Source organism: Abramis brama (assembly GCF_963993115.1).
Source record: "Abramis brama genome assembly, chromosome: 2".
Taxonomy (NCBI): Eukaryota; Metazoa; Chordata; class Actinopteri; order Cypriniformes; family Leuciscidae; genus Abramis; species Abramis brama.
In genome coordinates this window covers 14,781,073-14,797,936 of record NC_139964.1, presented here as the reverse complement: position 1 = coordinate 14,797,936, position 16,864 = coordinate 14,781,073, and the positions used below count along the sequence as shown (strand labels likewise).

The following is a 16,864-nucleotide window of genomic DNA, read 5'->3' as shown; positions in this document are numbered from 1 at the left end:
ACTAATATGTCAACAAAATAAAATATGAATTTTGAATCTGGCTTTATTACATATTCAGATTTCTTTAATGGACATTTATGCAAAGTACTGCTATAATATAATGCCTCATTTGCATATTTAAACTAAATATCAGAAAACTTGTACTACAAAAAATCTTAACAATGCTTAATGTAACTGGGGAAGTATGGTGGCTATTAGTTATTTACCCTATTCTCTTTGCCTTAAGTCATAATTCTGACATAAAAATTGTATGTCATAATTTCAAAAAGAGTTGACAGCCAATCAGAATCCATTTGACTTTAAAGCGCACACTGCAATTGTGCACTTTTTCTCTGCACTTGCGCAGGAGAGTTTTCTTTTCTTTACGAGGTGAAACTTGCATGTTATTGTCAAGGACAAAACCATATCAACATTCAACATAAAAAAATATTGAATTTACTGTCCATCAGATGTGATTTTGATGTGTACTAACGTATTTCCAAAGTCAGACATCATGTGTCACTATAGGACTTCACCTAAAACACACAATTACATATTACAAAAAACCCATTTTATTACATAATCTTTATTTAAATGTTAAAATATACAGATACAAGAATATATACGAAACATGCATGAATATATATATATATATATATATATATATATATATGTGTGTGTGTGTGTGTGTGTGTGTGTGTGTGTGTGTGTGTGTGTCAAAGCAACATGTTCTATGAAAAGATTTTACATTTATAAAGAGTGGGAAGATACAGACACAAATATGTCTGATGCTCACTGAAGAGTGACTAATGGCAAAATAACACAGACTGCAATTCATGGAAAATTACAAAACTTTGGAAATGTTACAAAACATGCTATTTACAGAAAAAGTTTCGACAGCGCTTAATTTCAGCACGTAGATTCTGCAACTTCCCACACACACACGCGTCAAACCGCAGTCTTACAAAGAATAGATACAATGATGTAAATAACCAGCATGGACATTTTTTTTTTTTTTTTGTCTGTGGTATTGGCACATCTGACCAGAACTTCCTACAGACGACCAACAGCGAAGGAGAAATAAATGACTTCACTAGTGCAATGCTCCTGATGTGACGCATTTAAATCACTATTATAAACATCTGACCGTTATCAGCTTCATTTTCAGTCCATTTGACGGGTCCTGGATCATTTGATCGAGCTGTAAATCACAAAATTATCCGTCACAGCACCGCGTCTGTGGATCAACATAATCAGAGATAAAGTGTGAATGACCATTTATAGATCCACCAAAAGTACTGCAGGAGTCCATCAAAGTCCTCAGTATGAGAACCAGATCATGTAAGTTATGTAACATAAAAATAAGTTTCAAAATCAAATGAGCAAATGTGTGTCAAACCTATTTAGTTTCTCACCTCACAGCAGGGTCATGATGGAGCCTCCTCAGATTTTCATACTTGGCTTCATTGTTCCCGTTTTGTTGGATAGTTGCGTACTTGATCTTCTCAGAATCTGTGGATTCAGTTTTTCCCGCCGGCCGATCTGTTCTGGTTCTGCTGGGTGAAACTCTGGCATACAGACCGTTATCATTGTGGTTTCTGTCCGAGCTGGAAGGTTGTTGAACCTGGAGAAAGACATCAAAACCTTTCAGAAAATTGAACTATTAACTATAAATCATCTACAGTGAGCGAAGAGCTTTCTGTTTCTGTACACTTTAGCATTTTCTTAATGTTTTCTCATTGGTTACATGCTGGTATCACATACAATACAATTATAAATATATTTTATATCACAGCAGAAAATAACTGATTCTTAATTATTAGTATTATTATTAGACAGAAACAGATGCATAACTCTATGTTCTGACCTGATTCTGCTTGACGTCAGACACTCCACCACAGTTTATCTTCCTGTAGCACAGATAATCATGTAAACACACACACATAATTATAATTATTAGTAATTACCCCAATGTGTGTTATTTAAACAAAAGATCTCACCTCTTGAACATGATGATGCAGACAAGAAGTAAAACTGCACATCCGACTGCGATCACAATAACTGCGAAAAGCCCTCCTGAAGAAGACCCTGGAAAAATAATGAATACTTATGTTTTCACATCTGCAAACATTGTTTTAGCATTGACAGCGTTTATTGGATGCAGAAATCAGAAAATATTCTGTGTTGCCTTGCATTAAAAATATGTTACGCAAGCCAGTGTATTCTGGCAGGCTTTTGGATGACGAAATAAATTAATAAAACTGTAACATTTTTATGCACTTTAAAAAAATGTATAGAAAATGTTAGTATTTAAATTTCAATTCATTAAGTGAAATTAATTGCTTAAACTATTATGCACAAATTAGTTTTACTTTGAAGTTACATTGTTGATATTTTAATTTTGATGTTGTCTCAGAGAGCAGCAATTTTCTCCTACAGATCCAATCTCTATATTATGTCATGTCACAACCATAGACTGTATAAAACAATGGATGTAATGTCCGTGACGTCACCCGTAGCTGAGGTGACGTGATGCTAACTGTGACATCAGTGGCAATCCACCTGCCACTCAAGTGGCCACGCCCCTAATTATGCAGAACTTTAAGGCTTAATATAATTTAAATGGATGAGTTATAAAAAAAAAATTCACCCCCCTCACAGTCGTCATGAAGGGCAAAATTAGATATATAGACCAAAACCACTTTTTGCACCAGACTGTAAATATATTTTTTATCTGATGTAAAGTTGGGCATTTTAACATGGGGGTCTATGGGATTGACTCACTTTTGGAGTCTGTCTCTAGTGGCCAGTTGATGAACTGCAGTTTAAGTCACTCCCGTGTTGGATTTAAGTGAGAGACCGGAAGGTTGCCACTTAGTCACAACCAGCACATTTGCTGTTCAAAACCTGTACCATCTTTTTTTTTTTCTCTCAAAAATTCTGCTCAAATATTTAAATGATTTTACCTTTAACAGTGACAGTGACAGCGTCTGATCTCTGAGATCCATGTTGATTGTGAGCCTGACAGTAGAAGCGTCCACTCTGTAGTGCACTGAAACTCTGTCCAGATCCAACAGCTGAGGTTTCATTCTCCTTAAACCAGCTGAAGTTCAGAGCAGGAGGGTTTGAGTCACTGATGCAGTTCAGAGTCACTGAATCTCCCCCCCAAGACTGTCTGATGGACACTAAGACGTTCCTGGGAGGGTCTAAAAAAGACAAAATAAAACTCTAAATCCATGTTTTGCGATTGTTAATCCACTAATTTGTTTGTTACAACAGTGACTGAACCATCATTAACTCACACATAACGTTTAAAGTCACAGCTTCAGAATATTTCTCTCCATGTTCATTTCTGGACTTGCACTTGTATTCTCCACTGTCATCAGAGCTGATCTTTGAGATGCTGTAGATTCTTCCTGATCTTACAAACGTTCTTCCTTTAAACCAGCTGATTTCTGCAGGAGGGTTTGAGTCACTGCTGCAGTTCAGAGTCACTGAATCTCCCTCCACTATTACACCAGATGGACTGATGGACACTGAGACGCTCCTGGGAGGATCTATCATGAAAAAGGCGAAATTATTAATCTACAAAATAAATTTCACAGCCCGATCTCATGAGAAATAGTAAGCATTTTATGATGTGATTTGTTTCAATAGACAAGCAATTCCCGCACACTATCGTAACTTGCAAAGAAGTAATATTTATTCACACAACGTTTCGGTCACACGACCTTCATCAGGAGTCATCATGATGTGATTTGTAAAAAAAAAAAAGGATTTGCAAGAAAAATAAGCAGGAACCTGCACCCCTAAACCTGACCCATGAGCAGGTCATACAAAACCGTATAAATGAGACTACCAATTCATGTAAACTTTTATTCACATATTTTCCAAAATGTAAGATAGTTACGAATTGTCATGAGAGTGTTGGATCACAGATGTTTAGTGGATGTCTTGTCTATATATATATATGTAAATAAAAAAAAACTCACACATGACGTTTAAAGTCACATTATCAGAGTATTTCTCTCCATGTTCATTGATGGACTTGCACTTGTATTCTCCACTGTCATCAGAGCTGATCTTTGAGATGCTGTAGATTCTTCCAGATCCTACAATCGTTCTTCCTTTAAACCAGCTGATTTCTGCAGGAGGGTTTGAGTCACTGCTGCAGTTCAGAGTCACTGAATCTCCCTCCACTATTACACCAGATGGACTGATGGACACTGAGACACTCCTGGGTAAGTCTAAAACAGAGAAAAAAAGACTTATGAATCACCCTCCATTATTTCCCCTGATGGACTGATGCAATCACAGGATTTATTGGAGGATCTATGTCACGTAGAAGGTATGAAAAATGAAAATATGATTCATTAACTCACACATGACGTTTAAAGTCACAGCATCAGAGTATTTCTCTCCATGTTTATAGATGGACTTGCACTTGTATTCTCCACTGTCATCAGGGCTGATCTTTGAGATGTTGTAGATTCTTCCAGATCCTACAATCGTTCCTCCTTTAATCCAGCTGATTTCTGCAGGAGGGTTTGAGTCACTGATGCAGTTCAGAGTCACTGAATCTCCCTCCATTATTACACCAGATGGACTGATGGACACTGAGACGCTCCTGGGAGGATCTAAAAATGAAAATCAAAAATGGCATAAAATAAACTAAGCAACTTTGTCTTTGATCACAGACTACAGTACATTTAGAAAATGTGTTGTCAACATCAATAACAACAACTCAGGATCCTCTGTTTTCACAACACTGCATTTTGGTTGCTGTTAGGTTACACTCAATTTTGCAAAAAATATTTTTATTACAAAATAAAAAATAATAAATACATTTACAAAAAGCATCCCCTCTGTAAAACCACCGTGCTGTCCGAGGAGAGGGCTCCAGGCTCGGTATTCGGCCCGAACCCAGAGTACTCTCCCATATTCCTGGCTGTGATAGGAACAAGCCAAGAGTGAGGAGTTGGGATAGTGGAGGGATGCTGAAAACTGTTGAGGAATGTAGGTGAGTCGACTGTGTGCATATAGGCCTCTCTCTCTTCTCATGACATGTTGATAGACAGATTATTTGAACGTGCTCCTCCCGAACTTTGTTAATGAAACATCATTTTACGAGTTAACACTTACAAATAAGTTACATAGAGTACATATTTGGGCATGCTGTCCGAGGAAAGTGTTCCAGTGTTCCAGGCTCAGTATTTGTCCTGAACCCAGAGATGTGGGAATCATATTTATAAAGTGTCACAGGTGATGTGCTAATCATGATATAATATTAGTAAACATGATATAATAAAAGTCAAAATTCAAATAATGGCAAATGAATCTGTACTCACACATGACATTGATCTGAACAGCAGGAGAGATGTGAGTGTGTCCGTCTACAGCACAGCTATATCTGCCTGAATCCTCTCTTCTGACTGACTGCAGCAGGAGTTCATTGTTTCTGTCTCTTCTCTCAGTTAATGGCTGTGAGTTTCTGTACCAGATGAATGTTGCTCTGTCAGTCAGAGCGCAGCTGCTTTTACATCTCAGAGTGACTGAATCTCCCTCTGTCACTCTCTCAGGAGACTCCACCTGAAGATCTGAACACAACACACACATTATATCTAGTGCTGCTGTCATACACTGATTATTATTCAACATAATGCACAGAAGAAGAAATAAACCTCATCAAACTCACCTGTGACAGTAAGAGTCACTCCAGATTTACCAGTCCATTTGTCTTTATCAGTGATGAATCTGAAATAGTACATGTGTGAATCCTTCAGTGTCACATGACTCAGTCTGACGGTGCAGTTCTGCTGTTTATCTCCCAGATACTGAAGCCTCTGACTGTATTCAGGATCCTCAGACAGATCTGGAGGCTCTTTGCCCTTTATAGACTTTTTGGTCCAGAACGCTTTCATGATCTGATATCCAGTAGGGTATTTATAAGTGCATCTCATTATCACTGTTGAGTCCTTTAGTGCACAGATGTGTGAAGGACTGTACCTCACTTTCCAATCATCATCATCACTGAAAACTCCTGAAAAACAAAATGTATAATAAACAAAGCAGCAGTTTCTAATAGAATATATTTGCTCAGTCTTTAAATGTCTTGTGTTTGAGGAAAAGCAGAATTTAACATCTGAGACAGAAGCATGAAAACGGAAGTGAAAATACTAGGACTGTCTAAAGATGAAAATATGAATCAAATTAATTAGAAATTATGCTACATTTAATGATGATTACATTTAATTATGATATTTTAGCATTGCATTAATGAGGAAAGACAAAGATGGACATACTTCATGCTTATACTGCTCCAATAGCAGGAAAATCATTATTATTCCTTTTTGAATATAATTAATCAAACTAAATTAACATTTTAAATACCAACGAGCAACGAACAACATTCCACTTTATTAAAGAATGACAAATGAAAACATGAGACAGCAAAGCACTGAACACAACATGCAGAAAAACATTAGAGACTTACCTTGAATCACGAGGAGAAAGAGCAGAGGAAGAGGAGCCATTCTGACTGACATCACCATAGCAACACCTGCAACACAACCATTCCAACAGGGTGAGGTGAGACTGACAGACAACACGCATAATCAATATGAGCAGAAATTATGCTCAATGTGTGTTCTTTATCATTAACAAGACTGTCTTTGTCAATGTGACATCAATGAGACCACATATAGAATCATTCAAAAAATATTTTTTTTATAATCAATCAAACAAACAAACAAAACAAAAAATAAATAGATAATAAACTGGTGGTACCGCAGAGCAGGACACCTCATCAGCTGTAACCAAATGACACTTGAGGAGAAATAAGGAAGGTTTCAAGTCCACCATCCTCATTTATAACCAGAACTGCGTCATTTCCTCTTTTCTACCTCTGATTAGTGACATACAGATATTACATTTAAATAAATGTATTTATTTTTTTAAACCAATTTTATATTTTATATTTTTTTTAAATCGTAAAAACATCCTGTTTATTTCCAGGTTTTATTTCGATTCCCAATCCAAGATTCCAACACATATATATAAGCTTGACTTTCAAGACACATAGTCAACACACGAAAAAAAAAAAACTCCCTATAGTCTTAAAATAAAAGTCTGCTGACATGCAAGGGCCTACGTAGATCTATTATTAATAGAAGCTGTGAAATCTCAGAATTTAGTCTGACTCGCGCTGCAGACGAAGTTATTTATAGATTCGAATAACAAAAATGGGCCTGAAAGGTCTGAAATTATTCATTTCATGTAACAATAGAAAACTCTAAGTTATCATCTGCACGGTTATCTCAGGTAGACTTGATGTTTCTACTCTTTTTGGGTAACTAATTTAGGTGCTTGACCATGTGTTGTCATCAGTTTGACAGTAAACGGATATGAGTCGTCTGATGTTATTATTACTGCGAGATGATGTGAAGGAGAAATGGCCACTAAGGTGCTCATACGTTTGCTGGTTCAAACTACTGCAAGGATCCATGTGATGTGTACAAATAACATCCTTATTGATTCAGTCAGGTCAACTAGGGAAAGATATTGCATGTCTCTATAAAACCAGTCAGTTCTCACCACAGTTTTGACAAATGCTACAAAAGTGGGCCTGGTGAGCTACTTCCCAAAAATGTATGCTGCAATTTACCATTACACAACACAATATACACAATATACTTGATTCCAAATCAAGAATAAACAGAACTGACAGGGTTCCACTCACAATGTGGATGAATCACATTTGTGTCACATTTTACATTCAATAGAACTTATGCAAAGCATTACTTTTACAAAGCACAAAAAAACCCCATTCATTTTTGACCCAGTAATGTATCTCTCAGTTTCTGTATATGATCTCACAGTTTGAAGCATATGTCAAAGGAAAACAACATGTGCTGTCCTGAATAATTAAGCAAGGCATCTTCTCATAGGATAAGGTGACGCAGTCTCATGAATACTTATGAGAAACTGATGAGTCATCGATGTACTTTAGTACAAGAAAAGATCATGTCCTGTGATGTTGATATGAAGACGAATTTAAACCCAGGAATTTTTTTCTCCTATTTTTCAAACTAACGGATGGTAACATGTTCAACACAGATAACTCGGAAAATCTCAGAAAATGTTGGGTTTCATGACCCTTTAAGATAAATGTGCTCACAGAGTATAGAGGTGGGCTTTGGATAAATTTTTTATAATTTCCGCCAATGGCTTTGATAAGTAATTTCTCTTTGCACATTTTTGTCAGAAGGGTCTCTACGCGAGCCATGCCAAATTTCATATAAATCGGATGAAGATTTAATTATTTTTAAAGGATTTTCTGACAACTCAAATGGGTGAAAAATTGAAGCCACGTGACCGACAGACCGAGACAACAGGAATGTAGATTTAAATACATACATTCATTAATTATATTGCAAAAAAATATCCTGAACAGACGAATTCGACAAATCAAAATTCTATACACAAGATTTTTCTGGACTTTTTACAAACTGGATTGAGAATTTAGGCCTCATGCAAAATCACGATCAGAGAACCAGAGCATAGTGAGAGAGAAAAAAAGCATTAAGTCAAAACAGCTCTTAATAAAAGCTAAACAGGAGAAATGAAAACCCAGCATCAGACTATCAGTGCCACAGTCCCACCACATGAGGGAGTTGTTATCATGGAGATCGGCTTTCCCAAGAAAAGTAATCCCGGCAGCGCTGTAAATTCACAAAACTGATCTGTTGATCATTTGACTGTGCTGTAAATCACTGAATGATCCTCCACGATCTGATCAGATCTGTGAAATCAAAATATTCAGAGATAAAGGCATCAATGACCTTTACAGATCAGTACTGCCTACAAATACAGGAGCTAAATTAAAACTGAGTGAGGCTCAAAAGTGCCTCCGATTAATGTCTAAACATGTCCTGATTCTGTTTCTCACCTCATGGCAGCATCAGGCTGGTATGTCCTGATGTTGTCGTACGGGCTTTCGCTCTCTTCCTTCATGTGATGCAAGACAGTTGCATACTGGATCTCATCTGAATCTTCAGAATCAGAAGCTTTTCCTTTAGTCTGATCTCCACTGAAATTGCTTAGGGTAATTAAGGCATACAGGGCATCGTTTTGATTTGTGGCACCAGATTCAGACTGAACCCCATCATGAGCTGATACTCCTCCGCCTGTTAAGTTGACATACAGATCATCCTAAAATGAGAGAAAATGACTTGTTACACTTTTATTAAAGAAAAGCTTTGAGTATAACAGGGTGGTGTTTGCATTTGTTTAATACTAATTTGATAATCTGATTTACCTGCTCTTGACTGATGTGTTCAGCTCTGTGCTTTTTCCTTCTGTAATAAATAATTAACTAAAATGTTTATTTTGTTTATAAAACAAGTCAGCTTGATATACTAATGTGCTTTCAGACAGAATGAACTTACATGAACACAATGATGAAAATGAAGACCATACCTCCCAATCCACCAGCGAACCCAGCAAATGCATAGAGCAACTTTCGTCCTACAACAAGACAAGCGACAGGATGTTGTTTTTATCATTGTCTAGAATGACAGAACCAAACCATGAAACATAGTGTACAGCAGGAGGACGGCTGCATTTCAACACACTCATGTTTATCTCCATGGTCAAAGATCTTGTGACTGAGGCAGGGGAGACGGTACCACCTCATACAAAATACTGTTTAATTGACAATACAAAAGCAAAAGAAAACAAGATTATCCTACAAAATATGATTGTTGCGAAATCAAACAGCAATTTTGTAAAGTAGCACCGTCCAACAGCGACCACCAGTGATTCCTTGGTGATTCATTTTAGCCAACTGGCAGACTCGTTAATAAAGTAACCACCTCACCCACAAAATCTTGACACTTTCATAAGGTGAGGTAAAAAACGCAGAGCAAACGGTCAGGGTAGTACATTCGGCACAAGAGCAGACAGGGTAGTGAGTTAGCCTTCCTGTGCACGGTCCCAGAGAGGATTTCGTGTGGGTGCTGGTGAATGATGGATCGGACTTCCCTATCTGCCCCATGGAGGACACTAGCCCCACTCCAGATCCAGAGCACAGCCAGCCATCACCCCACTGCACGGAAGATATACTAGAGCCCACCAAAGACAATGAGACTGAGCCTGAGCCTGCAACGATGAAAGAGCCAGAGGGATCAAAGACTGAGCCAAACATCACCCCGGAGGCCGAGCTTCGTGAAATGTCTAACAAGGTGCGTGAGCCGGCTGCATTGTGTGATTACGTGGGAATTCTAGTTGAATATGAGGGAATGGAGGAAGGCCCCGTCCATATTCCAGCTATTGAGGGCGATCTGCAGCTGGCCTTTGCTAACTGTTTTTTAGAGTAATTTGAGTTTCCCTCCTGTTTCTCCCATCCTTACTGGTCTCGTCCAGTACAAAGTCTCCTGTGTCCCCACTGGTTTCGCCCAGCTTGTAATATCCTGTGTCGCCAGAGTTCCCAGTCAGCCTCCCTCTTCCACCTCCTCTTCCAAAGGCAGCTAGTTTGTCAGTCCTGCCTCCTCTGGTTCACACCAGTCCCTGGTGTGACGGAGACAGGGTTCACACTGATTCACACCAGTCCCTCGGCTCCTTCTCTGACACCACTACACTGTGTGGATTCGCCTGGAGTTCTCAGTTCTTCAGCATCGCCCAGGCAAGTGAATCCCCTGGCTCTGCCTCCAGCCACTGATCCTGTTACTTCACCTCAGTCCGTCAACCTGTCGGTTCCACCTTGGCTCCTTCCTCCCTCGGCTCCACCAGAGACCATTGTCCCTACAGCTCCACCAGGCTTACTTGTTCCTAGGGCTCTGCCTTGGTCAGACATAGTCCTGCCTGCACAATGGACTTCTGAGCCTCTGCGCTCCATCTCTCCTCCCCTCGACTGGCTCCGTCATCCCTCTGGCTCCGTCTTGGTCCTCAGTTCCACCAGCTTCACCTCAGTCCTCTGGCTCTACCTCAAATTTTCATCGCTGCGGCTCTGCCTTGTTCTCCAGGGCCATAGATGTTGCATGGGCTCATCGGATCTTTAGCTCCACCTCCATCGGCTCCATCTCCTTCCATTGTTCCCCTGGTGTTGACAGCCAAGCCACCAACCTGGCTCCTCCCTCCCTCGACTCCACTCTGGGACATCGCCCTGGCTGCACTCTGGTTCCCCGCCTGGCTACTCCTGCTCCTCCCACTCCTCCATGGACTGTTTTGCCTACCCTGTCTGGTTACGTTACTCTCATGTTCCACATCCACCACCAGATCCCCCTTCCTCAGTTGGACCATTTGTTACGGCATGGGGATGCGCCTTTCGAGATAGGGGTGTAATGTCAAGTGTATTCTTATTTGGTTTAGTTTTTGATGCTTTCTGTTCCCGTTTTGCCAACCTGTGGTCTCTAGTTAGTTTCATTGTTTGTTAATTAGTCCTGCAAACCTGTTCTCTTTCAGTCAATCTACCTGTCCATATAAGCCCTGTGTTTCTCCCTATGATTCTCCTGTATATTGTGTGGATTATTAGATTAAAGGGTTAGTTCACCCAAAAATGAAAATTCTGTCATTAATTGCTCACCCTCATGTCGTTCCAAACTCGTAAGACCTTCGTTCATCTTCGGAACATGACTTAAGATATTTTTGATAAAATCCAAGAGCTTTCTGTCCCTCCCACAGCAGCAACGTTTTTATTCATGTCTTTCTTCGGTTGAAACACTCAAACACAACAATTACATGAGGCATGATACATTTCAGTAAGCTGTATTGTATCTTTCAAAATTCCTTCTGATGTCCATTCATGTTTATTTGGAGCTATAACTAGTAATGGACACTAGTAATGAACTAGTGGAAGACAGATCGGTTCACATGCCACTTTAACTGAGGTGCATTAACACATTAAGGTGTGACAGATCAGTAAACGGAAATTATTGTTTGAATTTTGTAATAAAACTGACAGAAATTGAAAGGGGAGACTTTGTTTCATATCAACAATAACCTACTCTGTCTTGTCTGTTGGCGCTTTGTCAGTGTCCTCTTAGCCCCACAAGTTTTATTTACTGCGTAAGAAAATGGGTGTGTGGCGGTGAGAGCAATTGCATGAGTCTAATGCTGAATGCCTGAGAATTGGCAGCCCTGCTGAAACAGGGATTGCTACAGGATGCAGTAATGCAGGGTTCCTCAAACTCGGTCCTGGAGGGCCGCTGTCCTGCAGAGTTTAGCTCCAACACTGATCAAACACACCTGAGCAAGCTAATCAATGTCTTCAGGATCACTAGAAACTCACTGCTAGGTGTGTTTGATCAGGGTTGGAGTTAAACTGTGCAGGACAGTGGCCCTCCAGGACCGAGTTTGAGGAACCCTGCAGTAATGGGTGTGCCAAAAGGAGGCGTGCCAAAAGGTGAACTGCTACAACAGAAATTAACCCCTAATCCTACCCCACACCCTGACAGATAGCTTTCATGACCAATGATGAAGACCTTTCTCCAGAGACTTGTTAGAGCACCCGCCTTCCATGTGGAAGGGACCGGGTTCGCATCCCGCTTAGAGCGGGAAGTCCGAACTGGAGGGGCCACACTGGACCCTGTACAGACCCTGATGGGAGTGATGTTAAGGGGGTTGAGTGTAACAGACGTAGGCTAGTGGGAACTGTGCATGTAAACCTCACTCCCCTGATCTCAAGAGGCGCTCTAGCCACTGACACTAGAGACCGCAGTCTTTAGCCTCCTTGTTAGAGTGCCCTACTCCCATGGGAATGGGCGTGGGTTTGAGTCCCACTAAGAGCTGGGTGGTGTGAACTGGAGGGGCTACACCTACCTTTTGTCACGCCCATTACTCCAGTAATCCTGCTTGCAGTGTATATCAAGGATTTGTTGACTATCGCTCAGAGAAAAAGGTGACTATGGGTGACTTACGTTGTGTGAAATATTTGTTTCCAGTACTATTGTATTTTTCATACATAGTAATTCAAAATTCACATAATCTAGATTAGACTTTGAAGTGGTTTTAAAAAATAATGTATTGTTATAATAACAGAATATTGTAGTATTGCTTTTTGTTTATGCTCTTTTTTACCCACTACATAAAATGAAACAAAAAACATTAAGTTACACTGAACCTTAAAGTCCAAACGGAGCCTCCACCAAACATAAATGGCTTTAGGTGTTTTATGAATACATTCACAAAATTAACAATAACTTTTCAATTGTTATTATAATTTCGGATCTCCCCCTCCCCCTTTTCTTTCCAAATAACATGCAAAGTCAAAAGTGCATATGGTACACACCATGTACTGTGACAGTTACAGCGTTTGATCTCTGATATCCATGTTGATTGTGAGCCTGACAGTAGAAGCGTCCACTCTGTAGTGCACTGAAACTCTGTCCAGATCCAACAGCTGAGGTTTCATTCTCCTTAAACCAGCTGAAGTTCAGAGCAGGAGGGTTTGAGTCACTGATGCAGTTCAGAGTCACTGAATCTCCCTCCACTATTACACCAGATCCATTCATCAACACTGAGACGTTCCTGGGTGGGTCTAAAACAGACAAAAATGAAAATTCACAATAACTATTACAAAATTATGTGTTTGGACATTTTAAACAATGTGCATATGATTATTAACTCACACATGACGTTTAAAGTCACAGCATCAGAGTATTTCTCTCCATGTTCATTGATGGACTTGCACTTGTATTCTCCACTGTCATCAGAGCTGATCTTTGAGATGTTGAAGATTCTTCCAGATCCTACAATCGTTCCTCCTTTAATCCAGCTGATTTCTGCAGGAGGGTTTGAGTCACTGATGCAGTTCAGAGTCACTGAATCTCCCTCCACTATTACACCAGATGGACTGATGGACACTGAGACGCTCTTTGGAGGGTCTAAAAGGAACAAAAATTAAAACCTCAAATCATCTAATTCAAACTCAATCTCCAGTTTTTTAAAATACTAAGTCAATCTGTACTCACACATGACATTGATCTGAACAGCAGGAGAGATGTGAGTGTGTCCGTCTACAGCACAGCTATATCTGCCTGAATCCTCTCTTCTGACTGACTGCAGCAGGAGTTCATTGTTTCTGTCTCTTCTCTCAGTTAATGGCTGTGAGTTTCTGTACCAGATGAATGTTGCTCTGTCAGTCAGAGCGCAGCTGCTTTTACATCTCAGAGTGACTGAATCTCCCTCTGTCACTCTCTCAGGAGACTCCACCTGAAGATCTGAACACAACACACACATTATATCTAGTGCTGCTGTCATACACTGATTATTATTCAACATAATGCACAGAAGAAGAGATAAACCTCATCAAAGTCACCTGTGACAGTAAGAGTCACTCCTGGAGCACCAGTCCATTTTCCACCAGGGTCATCAGTGATGAATCTGAAATAGTACATGTGTGAATCCTTCAGTGTCACATGACTCAGTCTGACGGTGCAGTTCTGCTGTTTATCTCCCAGATACTGAAGCCTCTGACTGTATTCAGGGTCCTTAGACAGATCTAGAAGCTCAACACCCCTTAGTATTGGGCCTTTTGTCCAGAACACTTCCTTGATCTGATGTCCAGTAGGGTATGTATAAGTGCATCTCATTATCACTGTTGAGTCCTTTAGTGCACAGATGTGTGAAGGACTGTAACTCACACCCCAATAATAACCAGAAACCCCTGAAACACAGAATTCATCCTGAACAATTTAGCATCACGATCACCAGCCACTTCCCAACCTTTTTCACTGAAAAAGTCTGAAATGATTTTCTTTATTCAAATTAACTGCATCTGGAATACTTGCAAATGTTGAAAAGCAGAAATAGGCATGACTTACCCGAAATCATGAGCAAGAAGATCAGAGGAAGAGGAGGAGCCATTCTGACTGACATGAGCAGGAATCACAATCACAAAGCCACTTATTTTAGCTTCTGTGAAGGCGAATCTTTTGAAATTTAGCAAGAACAAGTTCAGGTTATTGTGAGATAGTTTTCATGACAGAAAAATTAAAACAGTCTTTAAAAACAAGATTTTTATGTGCAAGTTGCTTTCAGGTCTCTTACAGGTCTAAATTGAGTAAAACAATTTTTTTTAATTTTTTTTTTTTATGAAGATGTCATTTAATCAGTATAGTCAACAAATAAAAATACTGATAAATACTGGCAGAGTTTCCATCTCAGATATCAGTAAAAATCTAAGAAACTTCCAACCTGATATTTTATTGATGCACCGTCTTAACCTTTGCATTTTTTTAAACATACAGTATGAAAACATGCAGATAACAAGGATAATTCCTATTTTACTTTTAAAATGTAATGTTACATACTACAAACAGAGAAATTCCCTTACCGTTTTTCAGCGATGAAACGATGCAGTGAATCAGAGGTTTATAACCATAAGATGAGCCTTGAAGACGAACTCTTTATCTTCCTCTTTACATTTTACCCCTACTTGCTGCTTCAAAACTAGCTTTGATTAAAACTACTCAAATAATACTTTCTGTAACATAAGAAAATACCTCATCATAAAATGGACAGGGCAAATGAAGCAGCATCCTTCATAGCTCGAGAATTAGCCAAACGGAGAAAGAAAGAGGAAGTGAAAAGAGTCGAGAACATGCAAAGTTATACACATTTTCAAAGCATTTCTTTAAGACGTGTGTGAGTTCCTGCCGAGTGAACACATTATTGAGTTTGATGGGACTTTATTAGATCATCTTTACTAAAACCCTTGACTCTCACTTCCTCTTTTTTTGAGTTGACAAGAGGCCTACAAACTGCATTTGACCTTTATGCAAATCCTGACCTGGCAGAAGCTGTATCCTGTACAACACAGACACTCACTTTTCCTTGTTCCACAACGCTAAAACCACAACATTACCACTTTATAATTCATGAAAACCAAAAAAGGGATTGGTTGCAAGTAGAGGGTTTACCAGGATGTCATGTTTGGGGGGGCTTTTGGCTTTTTGTGTGTGTGTGTGTGTGTGTGTGTGGGTGGGGATGGGGGGGGTGGGGGGTGATGTGTGGGTTTAAGCTATACTACACACAATCTGTTTTAATGCAGATGTTTTTCTAAGCCAGTAACCCAGAGACAGGCATTCCCATTATAAGGCTATCACATAAAAGTTAGTTAAACCAGGTCAACATTAATAATATGATGATGATATTATTATTATTATAATTACTGACAGATTAATATCGTGAATACTCTTAGTAAAACACATTAAGAGTCTAAAGTTATGAGTGACACGCCCATTATTTTTAGGAGTTTCTCTTAAATTCGCCAGTTAGGAGCTATACTTGTAGCGTCTTGTAAGATTATTTGTGCCCCAGTTTGATATGCTCATTTGAACAGAATGAGAACAGTATTTGAATGTTATTCTACGAGCAATTCTTGTTGTAAGTGGCTTTGGATAAAAGTGTCTGCAAAATGAATAAATGGAAATGGAAACAGTAGGCCTAGATAAAAGGAAACATAACATATTAGGCTACAGGGCGTCAGGAGATCAAAGCTATTTTTGTGAAACTATAAGAATTGAAGAAAAAGAAAGAGGACACACTTACTTATTCAGTCACGTCTGTCTCTGTTTATTTGGTAGTTACAGGACATATTTACATCACATTTAGAAAGAATGATCATTTCTACAAATATATGCCACCAAAAATACGACCTGAGGAGCTTTAGCACTCTCTCGACTCCCAGTACAGTTATATTTTCAGTCAGAGAAACAGAGGAAGCTCCTGAAAAAAAAGTGCTTTATTTTATGATAGTCTATAAAGAGACGAGACGTAGGCTACTGACAGATACAATAAAAACATGATTGTGATAGCCATTATGATTGGTCTGATTTTTTCAAGCGTTCACTGTTTCTTTACAATGCGATATATCCAAGCGTAGGCC

The 16,864-nt window shown here is 39.3% G+C and overlaps 2 protein-coding genes across 2 annotated transcripts; both read right to left on the bottom strand.

Moving 5' to 3' along the window:
- Positions 1-653: 653 nt before the first annotated feature.
- LOC311077686 (B-cell receptor CD22-like) lies at positions 654-8,729 on the bottom strand. The gene is made up of 12 exons (XM_084106270.1): positions 6,766-8,729; positions 6,473-6,538; positions 5,675-6,019; positions 5,328-5,576; positions 4,362-4,616; positions 3,972-4,226; positions 3,282-3,536; positions 2,946-3,185; positions 1,980-2,067; positions 1,847-1,889; positions 1,395-1,603; positions 654-1,216 (listed from the first exon to the last, which is right to left on the bottom strand). The coding sequence occupies exons 2-12, from the start codon at positions 6,528-6,530 to the stop codon at positions 1,168-1,170; spliced, it is 2,046 nt and encodes a 681-aa protein (XP_083962396.1). The 5' UTR covers positions 6,531-6,538; positions 6,766-8,729; the 3' UTR covers positions 654-1,167.
- A 296-nt stretch (positions 8,730-9,025) lies between these two features.
- LOC311077717 (B-cell receptor CD22-like) lies at positions 9,026-15,633 on the bottom strand. Its single transcript, XM_084106327.1, has 9 exons — positions 15,311-15,633; positions 14,799-14,906; positions 14,294-14,641; positions 13,947-14,195; positions 13,605-13,859; positions 13,265-13,513; positions 9,457-9,504; positions 9,296-9,335; positions 9,026-9,189 (listed from the first exon to the last, which is right to left on the bottom strand). The coding sequence occupies exons 2-9, from the start codon at positions 14,851-14,853 to the stop codon at positions 9,168-9,170; spliced, it is 1,266 nt and encodes a 421-aa protein (XP_083962453.1). The 5' UTR covers positions 14,854-14,906; positions 15,311-15,633; the 3' UTR covers positions 9,026-9,167.
- Between the last annotated feature and the right edge of the window lie 1,231 nt (positions 15,634-16,864).